The sequence below is a fragment of the Panthera uncia genome, chromosome F2 (assembly GCF_023721935.1).
Source record: "Panthera uncia isolate 11264 chromosome F2, Puncia_PCG_1.0, whole genome shotgun sequence".
Classification (NCBI taxonomy): Eukaryota; Metazoa; Chordata; class Mammalia; order Carnivora; family Felidae; genus Panthera; species Panthera uncia.
This window is the reverse complement of record NC_064812.1, coordinates 61050966-61071062: the sequence shown is the minus strand read 5'-3', so window position 1 is coordinate 61071062 and position 20097 is coordinate 61050966. Positions and strand designations below refer to the sequence as shown.

Genomic DNA, 20097 nt, shown 5'->3' with positions numbered 1-20097 from the left:
ACAGAAGGGAGAGAGAGAGAGAGAGAAAGAGAATCTTAAGCAGTTTCTGTGCTCAGCATGGAGCCCGACAAAGGGCTCAATCCCACAACCCCGGGATCATGACCTGAGCTGAAACCAAGAGTCAGTCACTTAACTGACTGAGCCATCCAGGTGCCCCTTAATTCTTAAATTAGATTTGTGTAATACAAAATATCCAAAAAATATATATATTATTGGAATTTGCAGATACTGTTAAATTTCCTAGTTATTCTCCCACATATCAATTTACATCAACGTTAAGGAGAAAAGTTACAAAAAAGAGCACAGTAAGTAGTAAGTTTTCAGTGAGTTAAATTTTTCATTTATTTCATATGCACTTCAAAAATATTTTTAACATCATAATAAAATCAAATACACCAGGCCCATTACAGGAGTTTAAAAGGACAAACAAGCTCAACGGGTCAAGGGTCCTTTGCCTGTTTAAGTTAAAAACTACACCTTACGGAATGAACTGGAAGTGCTTTATGTGAATTACCTCACAAGATGACTTAGGAGATCCATAAAATACACCCTGTAATTGCATACAGTCTGACTGCAAAAGCACTCTGATAGCACTTGACCCTTTGTTATTAAAATCCTTATCCATTAGCAGTTACTTCTTATTGCATAACACCAACAGGTCTTGTAAAACACGCATTTACAGGAACCACAACAGCATTACTAAAGATCACACTTCAGGTTTGAAAAACAATTCTACTGTGGACAAAGCTGAATTATGAAACCGCAGGTCTGAAAGCATCACCTATGGTCAGAGAACCTAAAAGGCAAAGTCACATGTGCCATCCCAAATACTGCCATGGACGTTTTCCCTAACAACTTTCGCTTACAGACATGCTCTTAAAAAATTAATATCTGTTGCCTTATTCAAGTTCTGAGTACCTCAAAAAATATATATAAGATTACCTCTAATTGGGAATATTTGTTGATGAGCCAAAGGAAGCTTACTTTCTTCCTGAGATGAACCTGAGGAAAATTTCTGAATCGTTTCTCTTCTGCTCACAAGATAAACAAATGAAATAAAACCTAAGAGACCTAAGGTTCTCCTTAATATAAAGCACATTCGAGAGTTGATCAAACTGTGAAAGTACCACACCGAACACACGTTTTAAAGATACACACGCACACATGTATTCATATAACAAATGCACACAGACTATCCAAACCATCCATCTCAAGTTTTATGAGACAAGTATAGGTTTTCCCAGAGGCAAAGGAAAATAGAAACCTTAAAACTACATTATTCATATTGGTGTAATTAAGTCATACTATAAAGGTTGGCATTTTTCTTCTAGAAGTCTACTTTTGATAACCAGTATCTCTGAGACAGATATAAATTAGGTTAGCTGATTAAATAGTGTACTACTTAATTCATAACTTCTAAAATCATTAAAAATTGGTACAGAGCTTTTGAGGAATTTCCAGACACTCGGGTTACAACAAAAATAGTAATTATGATTTTAAAAGTAATAACTCTTTCCCTCGGATTGACATTCTGTTTACTTACAGACTGTCCGTTCATCCCCCGGGGGTCTTCCATTGAAGGCTTTTTCTTCTGAATTATATATGGGCTATTAGCTACACACTTCTTCAAAGGGTTCCAACAGCCCTGCACCTGTGCAGAATAGAGCATCAAGCGGCCGTATTAATTGTGTGGCATGAAATCAAGAGCTGATCTTTGCGTCTGCAGCTTTCCATGTGCCTGCATGTATACACAAGTCAAGAACACTTACCTTCACTGAGTGAATCTTTAAAATAAATGTTACGGGCTCACTGTTTATCACGATTTGCATGAGCCAAATGTGGCCAAATTATAGCTCAGTGCGTCTGCTGGAAGCAGCCGCAGGCCAAGGGAAAAAAGAATGGAGAGGCCAGCTAGAGGGCTTTCCAGACACATTATTTTTGAGCCAACAGGACAAGAGCTTTTTTCTTTTTCCTTCTTGAATTCAGTTTCTCCAAGCTATTTATCAACGTCAATTGTACCATAATGCAAAGAGGAAATAGTAACAAAGAGATATGATTGTAGTCTGGGCAAGGATAAAAGAGAAAAAGTCTAGAGTTGAGTGTTTTACCCTCAGGGCAAGGATATTATTATACTATTTCTTAGCAAGTTTACATTAGGTCACAGTTTCACGGTTGATCAGTTCTGAACCTTCAGAGACTCAACACCTTCGAGAAGCATGGGCTCTGGGGATGCTTCAAGATGGGAAGAATAAGTGTAGTATTTTGAAACATATTCTACAGTTAGTTATCTTCAAACAACAACAACAAAAACAACAACAACAACAACAACAACAACAACAACAACACACAGTCATCTTGTTGCCCATTCTCATTTCCTAACTTTCCAAATTGATTCTCATGCTTATACTCAAATGAGGAACCCAGAAGAGTCTCTCAGATTCTCTTACGTGCGCTTAGCAACTGAGAAATTTCTCTAGGTGCCTCGCATCACCTCCAACATAGATATTTGAATATTATGGAATTTAAAAAAAATCGGTATGATTTGGATATCGCCCAAGACAAAATTATGGAACAGAGAATACATAGCCGTTTAACCTCAATATCACATTTTGTAGAAATACTTGAACTTCTGCATGTTAGCCTGGTGGGAACACCACCGGACTGGAAGTCAAGAGATGAGAATTCAGGTTCTGACTCTGGCGCTAACCAGGTGAATGATCTGAGGTCAATAATTTATCTCTCTGAGCCTCAGTTTTTATTATCTGTGAAATGGGAGCTTTCAATTGGATGATTTCTTACAGGCATATGTTTGATATGTCTACTTTAATGATTGTTTGCATTTACACACATAATCTTCAGGTAAAAGATCTCAAGCTTGGATGATTTGGGATGTAATTTTAAAATGTTGGAGTAATTGTCTTTGTGTTGGTTTTACTCACAATCGTCCAAGCTGGAAAATGTATGCCTTACCCACTGCCAAAGCAAAGGTGATGCTTCTTGGGCAACATGAGATTCATGAGTAACTAGACTCCAAAATTTTGAGAATCCTTATGATGGCACAGTGTTTTTTGTAATTTTAACAAGAAATTATGTTATAATTTCAGGTCATAAGTAAATAAAAAATCCTGTGGATGTATTTATGGTCTATGAAACCAAGAAAACACAATATGGTACTCTATTTCAAATTCCTTAAAATTTCAGAACTGAATCTTCAAATCCACCCCTACCATTGCTTGTAGAGGATTCCTTGCATAATCAAAGAAGAGATATTATGGAAACTAGACTTTTTCCATTGCTTGAGTAACTCTCTCGAGGCACATTAACTTTTCTAGGCGATAAGGCAACTTTTAAAAATAATAATAATAATGCTGCCTTACATTGGTCAAACCCTTTACAGTTTACAAAGTACTTTCACATAAACTGCCCACAGGGCACCTATATGTGCTGAGACAAAGTCCAGTCTCATTCCTCACAGAAGGGGGAGGGCCCAAGACAAAGCCCCCTCTGATTCCCCCTAAATTCCCATCCTCTCCATACCTGTCCTGAGAACATGTTTCAATCAAAATCTGTATATTTGATATTCCAGGATTATTTCCCATGTGTTTCTTTTCCATATTTCCATATTGAACTTACTGAACAGTTTAAGGTATTAAGAATGGTCAAGTTACATGAGCATGAAAGCTATTTCATTTGTAATTTTATTTCTTCTGAAGATGAAACTGTTCTGTACCAAATGCTGTATTTGTTATTGTTTCCTGGGCTAAAACAGAAAAGACTGAGCTTATTGAGAAGTCAAAAGAGTCAGCCTTCATCTACTTCAGATAGATGTCTCCACGGAGAAAGACTACCACTCGAAAATTTTTAAAAAAGCACAGAGAGCCATGGACTTTATTTACAAATCCTCCACTGCTTGCTAAATCAGCATAGTTGTTTCCAGATTTCTACATGTCAATCCAAACCGTGCAATAGATGCCATGACTAGGTCTACCGATATTTAGGAGCCTGGCTTTAGTAAACCCTTAATTCCCTTGGTGCACTTGATTTTTCATGGTTTATAAATAAGCCTGCCCCCATTATAGCACTTATCTAATGGGACTGTAATTATTTCTCTACCTGTCTCCCGCACTAGACTGTAGCTCCATGAGGGCTAGGACGATGCCTCCCTCTCTCATTCAGGTCACATATGGCACTCATTAAATATTTTGAATGAATGAATGAATGAATGGTGTTATCGATACATGGCAAGTTTTTAATACATGTGAACTCCGAGATAGAATTGGGTGGGCAGTCAAATAGTGGTGCTATCATTCAATCAACTTTAAAAGTATCCATCAAATTTCTGGTCCTGAACATTTGTTTCAAGTACCCAGGAAATAGGCTCAAGTAGAAAACAGTTTACTTGACGCCTATCTGTCTACCTACTTACGTACTTACCCACTTATTGCACACATAAAGAGTAGCTATTCATAAAACTGTTCAGACCTACACGTAAATACATACGGAGTAGTCAGAGGTGAACTCTCAGAGACTTTGTTTAAACCAACACGTGGTCCCTAGAAAAGAAGGAATCGAGGAACGTTCAAGGAGGCTCATCTAAATACAGAATGGTGAGGGCAGATACGCACGGATGGGAAGGCCAGTTGGTTGAGATTTGTTTGGGGAGATTTGTGGAGCGCCAGAGGCAGGTGCCTTGGTAGCAGGGGTGTCCCTACAAGGACAGGGAGCCATGAGCCTGGTGGCAGTTGGATCCCCATTCACGCATCCACCCCCAGCACTCACCTTGCCAAAGCAGGGTGCATTCGTCACAAAACGCCAAATCCTTTACTTACCTACTCCTGAGTCAACTCTTATGGCACCCTCCCTAAGAGGGGCACCCCCTGGAGTTGTACACCATGGAAGGCCACCCCTCTGTTAGCCACGGAGGTGTAAGCTTTCCTGATAAAAAGGCAAGGGACTGAAAGACAGCCTGAATCTCTGCTGGCCAACTTCACTGTTCTGGAGTCAGTTATCCACTCCGAGCACGGAGGAAAAGCCTGGAAGTCTCTTCCTGAAGTGTATTTCAACAAGCTCTTAAGTAGGAAGAAAAGATCCACGGAACAAAATAGTGAAAAATAGCTGCACGGCTGGGCACACATGTAAATAGGATTTGACTCCTCCTATTGGCCAGTTTCACGATGCCACCTGCGAAAACTGCTCTCCCGGGGGGGGGGGGGTGCGGACGGTGGGAATCAGCCCCTTCCTAGGCCACCGTAGCTCACAGAATACAGGGTAGGGGCATTCCCAGCTCAGAGTGGTGTGGCTCCTATCTTGCATTCACAGTCCCAGGCCAGATGCTAGCCTTGGCATGTGGTGCTGAGAGGAACCATGCAGGTGACGAGAGGGATAGCAGGAGGCAATCCTGGGCAAGAAGGAGAAATGGAGGACGGGCCCTGTGTGAGCTGGTCTTTCCAGTATCTGAGGGAACGATGCCTTCTTCAGTCCAATCCCCTGGACCATTGATGAAACACCACTGAAAAGCTAATTTTGTTACGGGGACTCGCTGCACACAGGATTAATGGGGGGAAATCTCAATAGCTCTGAACCTAATGTTTCCTGGCTTCAGTAAAATTTTTACTCCACATAGGTGCTTCCTATTCGTTTCTACCCAGCGGCAAAAGCCGGGCAGCAGATAAAATAAGCAATAGCACCTCTCCTTACGTGGGAACATTTATCTTGCTTTTGCCTTAGTTCCAGCTCATCCAAAGCATCCTGGCCATTGTCAAAACAAAATATTGGGAGAAGTTAAGTTGGCATAAGTGTGTGAATTACGGGGGCATAAAACAGATGGAGAGAGGGTCTTGTCAAGCAGGCTCTTGGGACAGACCTTCCAGATTGAAGAAAACTCAGGTGGAGACTAAGATGATTGGGAAGAAAATAATATTTTTAAAAATATGATGCATCATCTCTATTTTAATTTTTCCTGCCGGTTTTGAGAAAAATGGGTTATATTTCAGATGGCACGTAAATCATCTGTAATGAAGCAGCGACCCATCAGACACTGTGAATAACTTGTGGCTCCTTGGATGAAAGAATATTTTCATTACAGCGCCCCATCACTTTAATCTTTGCTGTCTCACCAAGTGTTGAGTTTTCTAACATTCCTGAGAAGCAGAAGGAAACTAGCGGTTGAACATTGCTTTATAGAAAAGAAAAGGGCTATTCTGAAGTGTGTCCCCAGAAGACTACAACTACAGATTGAATAAACATATCAAATCAAGGGGTCTTTAACAAAATTTACAAACAGAAGCCTGCAGTGAAACGAACCACCGGATGAATGACCTCCAGGGACCTACTCAGCTGGCAATTCCATGGTTCCCAAAGCCACAAGAGGCCGTGTGGCACTGTCACCTCTTCTTTGCTTTACTCACCTTCCTAAGAAATGTGGTTATATCAAAGAGATATACGTGAGTGAGATTCAGAAAGCAGATACGCAATCATCTCTCAGATTGTTAAGGAGCACATCCAGCCACTGAAGCCATTCGTTGAAAAAAAGCAAGTTCAGCTCTATGTTGGTGAATGTCTTCTCCAGCTGGAGATAAAGTTTCTACAGAAATAAATGTCCACAACAATTTGCTCTTATAGCTGTTCCACGGATTTCCTGGTACTACTGTTTTAAGCATGAGGCCTGTCTATTCATTATAGAACTTCTATCCAAATACGACCAGATTTCTGCTTCCACCATAGGTAACTTCCTTCTCATTTCAGATGAAGAATGGAAAGCGTGGGGACAATCAAATGAGTTGAAACCAATTAGGAAAATTAATGGCATGTGTTTATCGAGCAACTGAAGTTCAACTCAAACTACGTTTTGAGAGAGCGGCAGACCTACACAGTCTTTTAATGTAGCACTTCACACATGGACAATATTAAGAAAACTCCAGAGAAACATGCCCATAGTCCCATCAACTCAACTTACTTTAGGAAACTATAATCACAGCGAATCATCAGGCTTGCTTGGTTTTCGGTTTCTCTGAACCTCGTTGCATAAGTATTTTACAGTCTACATTTGTCATTCTTAACGCCCCTGTAATTTATGTTCCATCAGAGAGATAATCCCATAAGGTGGGAGATTTGGGGTTTGTTTCACTCTTGCACTATGGCATCCAACACTTCAAAATCTGCATTCATCAAGCTCTTGGCCTTCTTTTTAATGCTTTCTTTAAGCACAAATTCCAAACGGTGTAATCAGAGGATCAAACGATCTGGTGTCTGAAAGTAGTAATTCTTGTAAAGTGAGGTCAAATTCACTTATTCAGATTTCTCTCACATATAACAGTGGCCCTAGTACGAGAAGATGCAACATGAAAGTCATATTTTAAGGATATTCAAAGGAAATTGCTCCCACAGATCCTACAATCTCGACCGCATTCGTGAATCCTCCCATATCGAAAGGTACCAAATTTTCGTGTTCACGGACGAACGTTTGAATATGAAAAACCGCGGCTGGGCGTTTGAAAGCCTTAACCAAATCACGATGCAGACCTTCACTGTGCTGATCTCCCGCGTCGGTCACTTGCTCTCTCTTCCACTCAGCATTGCTCTTTGAATACGATCTGCTCTCGTGGACTCCAGATGAAAAGTCAAACCTCATTCCAGTAAATATGGGATCTTTCATTACCATCCTGATCACTCTCTCGTCTTCTTTCAGCAAGGTGAATCACCGTGCCACACGACTCGGTTGGTGGAGTCTGACGACCATTGTCATAAAACCATTTTTTAACTTTTTTTATTTATTGAGAGAGAGAGAGAGAGAGAGAGAGAGAGAACGTGCATGTGAGTACAAGCAGGGTGGAGGGACAGAGAGAGGGACAGAGAGAATTCCAAGCAGGCTCCATGCTATCAGCACAGAGCCTGACGGGGGCTCAATCTCAGGAACTGGGAGATCATGACCCGAGCCGAAATCAAGAGTCAGATGCTTAACTGACCGAGCCACCCCAGGTGCCCCTGTCATAAAATAATTTATATTCAAGCATAGAAATAGTAAATGGTGCCCACTGATTATGACTGGTGGCATATCCACGAGGGATTTGAGGAACCATGGTTGTGTGGCAGCACGTTGCTTAGGAACCGCAGGCCTATAAATCTCATATGTAATGAAGAAATGCAGGCATCCAAGAGAAAATAAGCTAAAAATATAAATCACAGGGGCCCCTGGGTGGCTCAGGCAGTCAGCTGTCTGACTTTGGCTCAAATCGTGATCTCATGGTTTGTGAGTTCGAGCCCCATGGAGGCTGCTTCAGATTCTCTCTCTCTCTCTCTCTCTCTCTTTCACTCTCTCTCTCCCCCTCCTCCTTCTCCCCCCCCCCCACCGCCTTGTCTCTCTCTCTCTTAAAACTAAATAAACCTTAAAAAAAAAAAAAACAAAAAACACCACAATCACAAATGAGAAATTCATCTAAAATTTCACTGGGCTGGTATATTAATTCTGCTTGTATCTGCTGGATTGAGGGTATTGTCAGTCCTCCGGGGATGTAGTTTTTTAAAAAAATGTATCACGGAAATAGTTTCTCAGCCTACAGAGACTATAGTTTCAGTTTTAAAACAATAAGGTCTACAGGGCGCCTGGGTGGCTCAGTTGGTTAAGCATCAAACTCCTGATCTCGGTTCAGGTCATGATCTCACAATTCACAAGTTCAAGCCCCACATCGGGCTCCTCGCTGATAGTGTGAAGCCTGCTTGGGACTCTCTCGCTCTCTCTCTCTGCCCCTCCCTTTCTCTCTCAATATAAATAAATAAAGGTAAAAAAAAAACAAGGTCTGGAATAACTGGTAGCCAACTACATTGGTACCATTCAGGGGTTATGTTTTTCTGCTGTTTAAATTAAGTAAATGACTAGAACTAAATGATGAATGTTCTCACTTCATTCAAAAGGCAAAGAGGAGATATGAAACACCAACTCCTTTTCTTTTATATAGGAAGATCTACCATTAAATACCTCCTAAGATGTTAAAAATACACCACGAAAAACTCACCCATAGGAATGGAAAGCAGGACAGTGGCTGCTTGGGGCCAGAGCCGAGGGGGTGGAAAGTGGCGGATGGACTGTAAAGGGGCACAAGGGAACGATCTGGGGGCACTTACAAGTGTTCTCTACCTTGACTGTAGTGGTGACATGAGCGAAAATGATTATCAAAACTCATTGAAATATACACTTCAGCTTGATTTTTTTTAAATGTGCCACAATTCATGTTTCTTATCAGTTGTCAACCTCTTTTTTCCAGCACCATCAAGGAATTAACGTTTTGATGATGACGGCCTTCACCACTGGACATAATAGTCCCTGCCCCTCCGAATAAAACATGACATTAGTGCTGATCTTTGTCTAGCTGTTTATCCACCAACACTCGCCTCTAACACAGGTGATATTCACTCCTGCTTGAGTAAACTATATGGGTCCAACAATAATGTTCACTTTCAGGTGTAAAAGTGAAAAGGGGTTTTCTTTTTCTTTCTTTCTTTCTTTCTTTCTTTTCTTTCTTTCTTTCTTTCTTTTTTTCTTTTTTTCTTTCTTTCCTTCTTTCTTCCTTTCTTTCCTTCTTTCTTCCTTTCTTTCCTTCTTTCTTTCTTTCTTTCCTTCTTTCTTTCTTTCCTTATCTCTTTCTTTTAATGTTTATTTATCCTTGAGAGAGAAAGAGAGAGAGAGAAAGCAGGGGAGGGGCAGAGAGAGAGGGAGACACAGAATCCAAAGCAGGCTCCAGGCTCTGCGCTGTCACCAGAGAGCCCAATGCAGGGCTCTAGCCCGTGGACTCTGAGATCATGACCTGAGATGAAATCGGACGCTTTATTGACTAAGCCACCTAGGCGCCCCCGAAAAGGGGCTTTAAAACATATCCTTGGTTTAAGAGGTGAGGATTAAAAAGTACATAATGTTGTTTAACGTTAAGGCTCAACTGGCATGTCAATAGTTATGATTCTGAAGGTTTTATTTTTTAAAGAGTTAAATTTGAATGTTGAATGGTGGTCCGGTTTTCAGTAATACCCTGGGTCAGATTCATAAAGTATTTGGCCTACAAAAAATTCAGTTATCAAAATTTAAAAAGCAGGTTTATTTCTAAAAAATAAAATGGAAAGATTTATTTCTCAGACTCTTATACCATTTCTGCTAAAATTCAGAGGCAATTTTAGCCATGGATATAGGCATAGACTTCAATGTCCAGCTCATTAGGTAATGTATGTTCATCATTAGACCTTAAAGCTAATGCATATTACATGTGCCAGTTTAGGAGAAACTAGAGAATAAACACCTCTCTGCTCTGCTCCAACACTATTCCCTTCCCCTTGACAATCACAACTAAAGTTTAGCAAAGCATTTTCTTCGTTTCCTGGATGCTGACTCTTACTTGCTTCTTGACCAGAGAAAGGATTACTTGATGTAATAAGATTGTAGGACTACGTCTCAGAGGCCAAAACATCGAAAATAAAGACAGTAATGGAGAAAGCATTAAGCTATCAGAAAAGATGTACTGGCTCAGGGTTTCATGAATCTCACTCTTTCCTTAAAATCAAAGGGTAACTTACATTACAGCAAAGCTAAAAAAGTTTCAGAAATCTGCCTCCCCTCAATTCCATGAGAAAAAAATAGGTGACATAATCCACAAGGATATACATGGTATGAGATGTGATGGGGCCACAGAAGGAAGTTGTGGAATCCAAATTCCCATCTAGAGTGGGAGTCATCTAAAACATCCTTTACAGGGGCACCTGGGTACAATTGGTTAAGAGTTCCACTTTGGCTCAGGTCATGATCTCATGGTTCGTGAGTTCCAGCCCTGCACTGAGCTCCGTGCTGACAGCTCAGAGCCTGGAGCCTGCTTACAAGTCTGTGTCTCCCTTTCCCTCTGCCCCTCCCCTTCTCTCTCTCCCTCTCTCTCTCTCTCTCAAAAATAAATAAACATTAAAACTTTTTTAAAATAAATAAATAAATAAATAAATAAATAAATAAATAAAACATCCTTTACAGACAGCCAACCCGCTTCTGCATGAACACTTCCGGGGACAGAAATTCACCAGCTTGGCAAGCTTGGTCCACAACTGGAAGGTTTAACCTTTAGGTGGTGCTCCCTTATAATGAGCTGAAATAGACCCATCAAAGCCCCTTTCTCTAAAATCAGTTTTTCTTCTGCGCAGACACAAACATATTGCAATACCCTCCTATACAAAGTAGTTCTTGAAACATTTAAGATTAATAATATCCCCTAAGGGCTTTCCTTTCTAGGCCCAAAATATCTTTTTTAAAATGAGTTACTTAACTTTCTGATCTCCCTCCACAGGACATATCTGTTGGCCAGTGGTCCCTGGATGCAAACACCGTACTGAGCTTAGGGACACTCAAACTCTTGGGCAAATGACCTATTTTCAAGGCATTATCCCTCTCTTCTCTATTTGAGGAACTGACTCATCCCTGTGAAATTCTCATTTTGTTAATTTCTGCGTGTCAATCAAGCTCACTGGCTGTTCTGTGACTCAGGGTTCTGCAAGCCAATGACTGATGCATCCGTTCCAGCTTTACGTAATGCACCAACCTAAAAACCACTGCTTTAGCTTGCAACTTTCAAGTCACTGATAGAAATGATAAAGGGGAGAAAGCCAAAAACAGAGTTAGTCCTGATGAGTCAAAGGGTGAAAAAGACTACTGAAGGCTTAGAGCAGGAGGACGAGGGCTGCAGTTGGTAACTTACCATCTCTGTGATCTTGGAAAAATTCACCTCTCTGAGCCTGTTTCCTCACCTATACAGTGACATTAATACCATCCAATAGGGTAGAGATGATTGAAAATGCATCCTACACTTAGTCCACGTTCACTAAATTTGTGCTGAGCAGATGATAAGTATTTTGTAAGGGATGAAAGGTCATAAAACGATAACCCAATATGCCTAATTGTCTCTAGTATTTACTTCCAAAAATTATCATGTAAGTCAACTGCTTAAGAACAATCAGACACTTTTAGAAGCTGTATTTTAGGTTACTAATATAACAATTAGGAAAACAACACTGTTATTGTAGCACTCCCTCTCTTTAATTACCTGTTGTGAACACCTTGATTTTTTTATGGGCTAAATAATCCCACTAACAGATTTTTTTCATAGTTCCTATTTTGTAACTGACCTTAATTAGCACAGTGCCCTGCCTTCCCTCCAAGGCCTTTACATGTTCCACATTGTGAAACTTGTTAGATTGTGCTCTCTCCCAAAGCAGGGAACAAGTCTGATTCAGTCTGATGTGGTCTGATAACCAAATCCTTTCCAAGCTGGCCCCAGTTACCATCCCTGCACATCTCTACCACATCCCAGGTCCCTCCTGCTCACCCACAGCCACTCCAGGTTACTTCTAAATGCCTCTGGTGCCAAAAGTCTCTGCCTAGAGGACGCACTGTCCACCCAGACTCCTGCCTACCTTGCAAGGCTCATTCAGTCCTCTCTTCCAGGAAGCCTTGCACACCTGTGACTTCGCCCATTAGAGTACTAATCACATGAGGTCAGAACTGTCCACCACACTGCTCCTTCAGGAGCGTTTTTACCCATTTTTACCCATGTAACTCGATGCTTGGTACATGGCACCTTTCCCAGTGTTGGCTCACTGAACAGCTCAGAGCTTGACACACGGCACACTTGGGGTCTCTGAAGAGAATGGAAGAATGCCTTCTTGTTCTACATGGACATCCTGCTTCTACATTATTGTAGCACTTCTCACTCACAACTGCGACTTTGTGTGCTGAGTATACACTCGCTTTGATTCTTCTGAACAGGTAATTAACTCGCACTTCTCTACAGGTTTGAGTCCTCCTCCCACCAGGATTTTTGGAAGAGGCTTTGAGTCTTATGAGATGACTTATTTGGCTAGCATTCATCAGTGTGGCCACCAGAAGAAAAATGTTGGGTGGGTCTTAACATGAAGAAAACAATAAAAATTGTCTGTACTGGAGGCATTGTCCCCACCTTCCCCCAAACTCACCGAAGGCAACGCAGAGATCCTGTCTATTTCTCATCGGCTTCTTAATTATTCCTAGAAATAATAATGGGTCACCATTGTTGACCTCTCCAATTCATCTGCTACTTCTTTTAACTGGCCTCTTTGATTTGGACCAACCGACTCACTTTCAGCCACAGTAAGGAATCCTGGGGACGGGAGGGGGGCTAGAAAGCACTAAATATAAATATCTGCTTGCCTCAACTGCTCCCCAAATGTTTTCCATTACTGGAGCTTAGAGCGCAAGCACACGTCCAAGACAGCAATCACAACATCAAATAGGGCCAAGATGACCCCCCTCGGTCCCCCGACGTCCCAATCAGTCACCACCTCCCGGAAGGAAAACAAACCGGCCCCAGACACAGCCCTCCACGTGCAGCGGGCGCCCCAAGGCTTCCAGGCAAAGGGGCGACGCGCGTCCCCAGCACTGCGCGCACCGCCGCGCCCTTCCAGGTGGCCTCGCGTACCTGGCGGCGGTGCCCGCGCCTCGGACGAGGCCGGCGGGCGAGGGTGCGGGCGGCGCGCGCGCTCGCCCGGGGGTCTGGACCCCGGCGGCGGCGGCGGCGGCGGCGCCCCCTCCGCGGCTCCCCGGGCTCCCATCGCCGCCCTCCCGCCCCGGGTGGGGCCGCGGCCCCGGGCTCTCGGCCGCTGCCTGGAAGCCAGAGGGTCAGATTCAGTTTCACAACAAAGTCTCTCCCCGTCACTGCAACCGGACTGGAGGCCAAAGCGGCCGGGCAGCCCGGGCAGGGGCCGGAGCGCAGCCGCCGCGGGCGAAGGTGGGAAGAGAGCGCGCGAGGGGAGGGTGGCTGGCGACAGGGTCCCGGCGGCTGGACTTACTCGGGTCCCAACTGCGGCGACGCGGGACTGAGGAACCGGTTCTTCCGAAAACAAACCGAAAATGGGTAACGGAGAGGCCAGGGCAGCGCTTAGAGGGGTTCTGTCTCGGTGTTTAGGGCAAAAAACGGCTCTGGCTTCCAGAAATTCGAGCCGGTGGTGGCTTTTTTCTTTCTCTCCTTCTGAAATGCGCCTGTGCCTCCGGGTTGAGGGGCGCCCTTTGCGCGGCTCCGAGTGCGCAGCGACACCAGGGCCGGCGCTGGCGAGGGGAACCCTCTTCCCAGCACCCCCGGTTTTCCCAGTCCCCCCTTCCCGGCCCCCAGTCCCCTCCCTGGGCCCCGACTCCCCTCCGCACGGGAGCTGGAGCCTGGGCCTGCTGCCCACGCCCCGCGGGGTGTCTAGGACTCCTCAGCCTTGGCCGTGTTTAAACTCAGGGTGAGGGTGGAGGGGGGTTGGTCTGTCAGCGTGGGGCAGTTAGGTGTGCTTGAGGTGGGCCTGTAGGGACGGACAGGCCGAGTGACATGGTGATCTTTTTTTTTTTTCCTGGTGGGTGGGGAGCACCTTGAAGTGCTTAAGTCGTCAGACTGAAACTTATTAAAACATCAAAGATTCGAATAATTTTATAAGTGGTCTTAAAGGTAAGTACTGTAACTTAAGGACTTTTGCCTTTCTTTGCATCGAGGAACACTTGGGGAGGGTAGGTGGAAGTTCCTGTAACCTCCAAGTCCCTCTGTATCTTTGAGTTGATGGGGGCTAGGGCCAACCTGGATTCAACCTGTAAAGTGTTTCAGCATTGGATGAAACCTCCATCAGAGGCCAGTAATCTGAGCTCCTCCTTCTTTGGCAACTTCCGCTTACTTGATTAGGGAATCCAATCACAAGCAGTGAAGGATTTGCAGACACTTTGATGATTTGCTCTTATAAGGACTCATGCTTCTCAGTGAGCAGCATTAAAATGTTTGCAGTTCTCTCTCTCGCTCTCAAATAAAATGCCTTCCGCATCGTCACTCAATTATTCACATCGAATGAGATCATGTAGGCAAAAGGCCCTCGGAAAGTATAAAGCACGGTATGAATACAGATATAATTGTGCATACTCTGGCAAATTCATCTAGAGTCACATGCTTTGCTGTTGTTTATGAGTCAAGTATCTGCTGGCTTGTACGAGATACCATGAAGTTAGAGTCAGAATCCTTCACCTTCAAAGACCATAGGTTATAGATTGAGATAAGACCAACATGCAGGAAATAAATAGAAATATACACAAACACGGATTAGGGGTCCTGAACTGTTGGATGTTTATTAGTGTGCAGACCCTGAAACTTTCCAAAATAGACCATGTATGTCAGGTGAGAGGATTTCTACAAGTCAGTGTACTGATAAATTATGTTAACTCAATAATTCCCCAATACCTTGTCCAAATAGAAATAATAACCAAATCAGCCAGTTGATGAGGATGACCTTGCCTTTTTGAATCCATTGCTTATCCTTTCTCATTATGAATATAAAAAAATATGGTATAAAAAAGCAAATCCAGAGTCTTTTAGAGCTCAGGTGATCAAAAGTTTTATTTAAGGAGGAAGTAACAAAAACCCCAAAATACCAAATATAAGTATCTGCTATGAACTCACCAAAAGCAATGAAAGTTTCTTTTGTCAAAGACTACAGGCATGGTATTTATTTGAAAATCATATTTAAAAAATCAATCTTTGTAATTTAGAAGCAATAACATATAATCTAAAATTTTATGTATTAATACAAAGAGTCTTTTGATCCCTGATTCTAATATTTCTTTAAAAATATATATAGAACAGCTCCAAACCCAAATATTCTACCATTTTATTTTTCTAACATCTCAAAACCTAGATTCATATGGTCTTTGGATAAAAATAGCTAAATTTTGAACCAGTTTCTGAACTTGAAGGTGTGAAGAATTATTTCATTACTGCTCTTTAGGAAACGCCATGTGTTTAAAATATTGGCAGCACTAGATTCAGAAGATAAAGTCATATTCAGAATTTCCTATTAAGGAAAATTGCTATTTGGGCAAAGTACATTTATTTTAGTGCAGTATACAAATTCTTCATATTCTCCAAAACGGGAGTAGCAGGAGCCAATTTATTGAGTATAATGTATTCCAGACACTTGCTGGAATAAACAATGCTCTTGAGCCCCTCAGATGCACAGCCAATAGGGAGCTGTTGACTACTTGAGGTTTTTACACATCTCTCTGCCAAATCAGAAATCCAAATCCCAAATCAGTCACAGGCACAGTGTGGATTTGTAGTCCTGTCTGGGCACGGGGTCACAGTCCGCAAATGCATGATACCACCTAAGATAGGTTTATTTTTAACATAAAATATACTTGTTTTTCCATTTGACAAGAATACAAGTATGAATAAAATTTTCAATAAAAATTTAAGTGTCCTTTGTAACACCAAGCCAAGATCCAATAAAACACATATTCATAACCACTTGAGAATATATATGTTTATATTCATCTATCGATGTGTATATATATGTATGTATGTGTGTATATATATACATACATATATATACATGTACATATATGTACATATGTGTATACATATATATGTACATGTATATATGTATATATGTATATATATATATATATATATATATATATATGAGAGAGAGGAAGAGAATTTCCATGTAAAAAACTAGTAACTACCATAAGGACTCAATTATGTATCTGTTAGTTTATATTGGACCAAGAACATTGAGCTGTTTACATGTCATAAAATGCTAATCTTAACTGCTATCCTAACCTACCTATGTACAATAAAGAAATGACAGGGTTTCTTGCACATGAAGGCACAAAAATTGCTTAAGTGTAGAATTTTTTACTCTAGTTTATGGCATAAACATAGAATACATGTGACAGAAATATATGTTTAAACCAAGGACCTATTCAAACTCTCAAATACATATCCACAGAAGGCAGAGGACAAAAATCAACAGAAATTTTGTAGTTCTTTGAGCATTTGTATTCTGTCTACAATGACAGGTTAGGTATATTATGAACAATCCTGATTCAAAAGAAATTTTGTGCTTCTCTCTCTCTCTCTCTCTCTTTCTCTCTCTCTCTCACGTGCACGTGCACTCACGCAGACACACACACACACGCGCGCACATGCGCACACACTTTAAAAATCCTTGTATTATTTGGTTTGGCAATGTACTTTCATCTCGAAAGACTTGTCAAATGCACCTAATGGGAGTTTTCCTTAAAGGGGAAAGAAGATCCAGCCCACTAGCTTAGATCAAGATTTACTTGTGATCATCAGTTGGAGAAGACTGGACCATATGGAACAACCAAGAGTCAAGCCAACTCTTCAAGTGTGAGTTAGACATTTTCTTATGTGCAGGAGCCATTTAAAGAAACTTTTAATCGATCAATGATTTTTCCCCCCAGTACCAGTCTTTCTTTTTTCACTTAGCTAAATCACTTAATACTGTTAGCATCATGTTTACTCCTGGAGTATGTCTGGCTAGAGAGAATGAATTGAAGGCACTAGAATAATAATACCAAGAGATATTATGCACAAGACTGATCCCTATGCTTTAAGGCCTATATACTTTAAAAAGCACTTGTGATTCTTAGTCTACTGAAATATCCTGTGATCTGAAAGTTAAGGTCTATGCCTATTGATCCACTAAAAAGTGGTAGGAGGTAAACCAGGGAGAAATTTATCCACTAGACAGGAACTTATTATATGAGCCATAGTGAACTTATTACATGAGCCATAGTGAACTTTCTACGTGAGCCATAAGTTTTGACTTTTACATTTAATTTCTTGTTACATTAGGGCTAGTTTTCTAATCCATTTATTGTTGACTAACTAACATTAGCAAATACATTTCATCCTATCAAGACTTGTAAAGAACATTATCAAATTCTTTATACTAGCAATTTGGGGGGTATGTAGTAAAAGGGCACTTTATGCACTTACAACTTAGGAAACCGAGTTTGGGATACAACACAAGGATCCTTGGCCAGCTTTCTACTAAAGCAAAGACTTAAGATGAATTGTCAAGTTATGTTTTACCCATACCCTATGTCTCACAAGTAATTACTACAGCAAACTTTATTGTACTTTTGATTAGTTAAAACAAATAATACCTGTTGTGTTGATCTTTTCCTTTTAGGTGAATCTTCCAAAGTTACTGAGATTCAGATTTTCTGAATTTAATCTAATTTGCCCAATTTTTCTTTTCTTTTTATCATTTTTCTCTCTTGGCATATAGATACTTTTCATTCTCAACGACTGTTATAGGTGGAGCTTTCCTGAACTTCCCATTTGCTTTTATCCAGATCATTCTACTTATTAACATATCCATTTGTGAGCTGCCTTTACTTTTATAAAGAGATGATATCTAACAAGTGCTTCAGGGGAATATGATTCCTTGATGTGGCAGTCCTTTGCTCTTGCCCCCACTCCACAGCCAATGGCTTGGTTGTTCTTTTTACATTTCTGTAATATCATATGACAAACAAGCATCAGATTTATTCCTCTTTCTCACAACTAGCAAATTTTTAAAACAGCACCTTTTTCTCCAAGAATAAAATTGCAGGTGCATTAAAAAAATATAACCAGCATAATTGCTCTTCCGGTATAGTTTAGAACAGAACTGCATTCTCCATAAGTAAACTCTCATGACCAGCAGAACGGAAATATCTGGGAGTTTGACTCATGAAGAGTACGAAGTTGGACCTCAACTTTATGACTTTTAGATTATATTTCCCCAGACATACTACTTGTACTTATCTAGGTTAAATCTCATTTGCTATTTCCTGACCATGTTTTTGGCAGATAGCTGATAGTACTCTTGTTGACTTTTGGTTTATAATTGTAAATTACTATCAACATTGTCTTGAAACGGATTCTACTTTGTGAGTTCTGTCATCATGCAAAAATAAAACTAAACAGGTAGAGAGCCCAGGATAAGAAAGCTTGGATTCATTGAAAAGATGTAACATGAAAGGTTTATCCTGTAAAAGCAGAGATTGTGGGCTGAGGCCATTTAGAGGAAACAATCAGCTCTCTTTTGGCCAAAAATAAGCCTGAAGAATAGTACCAGAGGTAGCTGTAAAGATAATTTTCAAACAGCCTTGCCTTGCATGCCAAACCAAGTACCGTCTAAGCGCCAAAATTAGTGCCAAAGGAGTAGTGGAAAGGAGAAAGCAAACAATCCACTGTTTGTTTGATAAGCATAAAATATTTATAGTGAGGAAAATTATGTTTCCAACATTGTAATTGTCTTTATTTCTTAACATGTAACAAGAGGCACTTCAGAGCTGTTCTTGGTAATGAAAACCTAATGTGTCCTTGAATATTAGTCAGATATTCAGAGAGCTGAATTGTTGATTGGGGTTGACTTCTTCTGTTTCTGTTTTTGTTTTTGTCTGTTTTTCTTTGCTTTGTTTTATTCTTTGCCTCCATGTGGTTTCTCTCCTAACACAAGACATTGTGTTTGCTTGCTTTGTTTTGGTATTCTATTTATCAAACAAATATTTGATAGCTTAAAGTATTCTTGAAGGGACAAAACTTAAAATTGCTTTATGCATCATTTAAACCAGTGCTTTGACAGGATATTAAATCTCTATATTAACTGAATCATAGCCCCAGACCAGTATATTTATGGTGACTATGAAGGGGGGGGGGGGGAATCCAACTGAAATCTTAGCAATCACTTTTTAGAACACACAGCATGCTGACAGCTAGTGGCCATTTTACTCTGAAATCCTTATCCCCGGATTTCATTTTTTAATTTGCTGTAGATCCTGAAATAAATGCTCAGCTCAATAATTTGCCTAAATCTAACATGATGTAGATATTTCCTTTCAGATCAGAGAATTTATTTATATATGCAAAAGGAAAACTCAAATCATGTCCTGATCAGCTAAGGAAACTACTGGATTAGCAGGGGCAAAATGTTTGTTGGAGTGAAAAAAGGAGTTATTCTTCTGTGTGTGTGTGTGTGTGTGTGTGTGTGTGTGTGTGTGTATAATATGATCCCTGTGGTGACTGCAGTGCGACCACTTGCAGCAATTTTTAATCTTTGAAGTTAGGTAAAATTTTGTTAGCAGTCTCAAATCATTAATTTAATCGCTTTGGGTGTCGTTCCAGCAACTCGGGAAATTCTCACCCGCAATCAGATACAATGACATCGATGGAGGCAAAAGGCACCATGCGTTTACCTGCACACTGTGCGAATGGAATTGGATTGCCGGTG

The 20097-nt window shown here is 41.0% G+C and overlaps 1 protein-coding gene across 1 annotated transcript; it reads right to left on the bottom strand.

Moving 5' to 3' along the window:
- Nucleotides 1-1371: 1371 nt before the first annotated feature.
- LOC125924251 (uncharacterized) lies at nt 1372-20032 on the bottom strand. Its single transcript, XM_049632691.1, has 3 exons — nt 20011-20032; nt 13843-14237; nt 1372-1651 (listed from the first exon to the last, which is right to left on the bottom strand). The coding sequence occupies exons 1-3, from the start codon at nt 20030-20032 to the stop codon at nt 1403-1405; spliced, it is 666 nt and encodes a 221-aa protein (XP_049488648.1). The 3' UTR covers nt 1372-1402.
- Between the last annotated feature and the right edge of the window lie 65 nt (nt 20033-20097).

Coding starts and splice junctions, on each gene's coding strand:
- LOC125924251 (XM_049632691.1), bottom strand. CDS start 20,032: ATGTCATTGTATCTGATTGCGG. Junction 14,238..20,010: donor GTCATTGTATCTGATTGCGG/GTGAGAATTTCC, acceptor GAGGAGTCCTAG/ACACCCCGCGGGGCGTGGGC. Junction 1,652..13,842: donor TCGCCGCAGTTGGGACCCGA/GTAAGTCCAGCC, acceptor TATTCTGCACAG/GTGCAGGGCTGTTGGAACCC.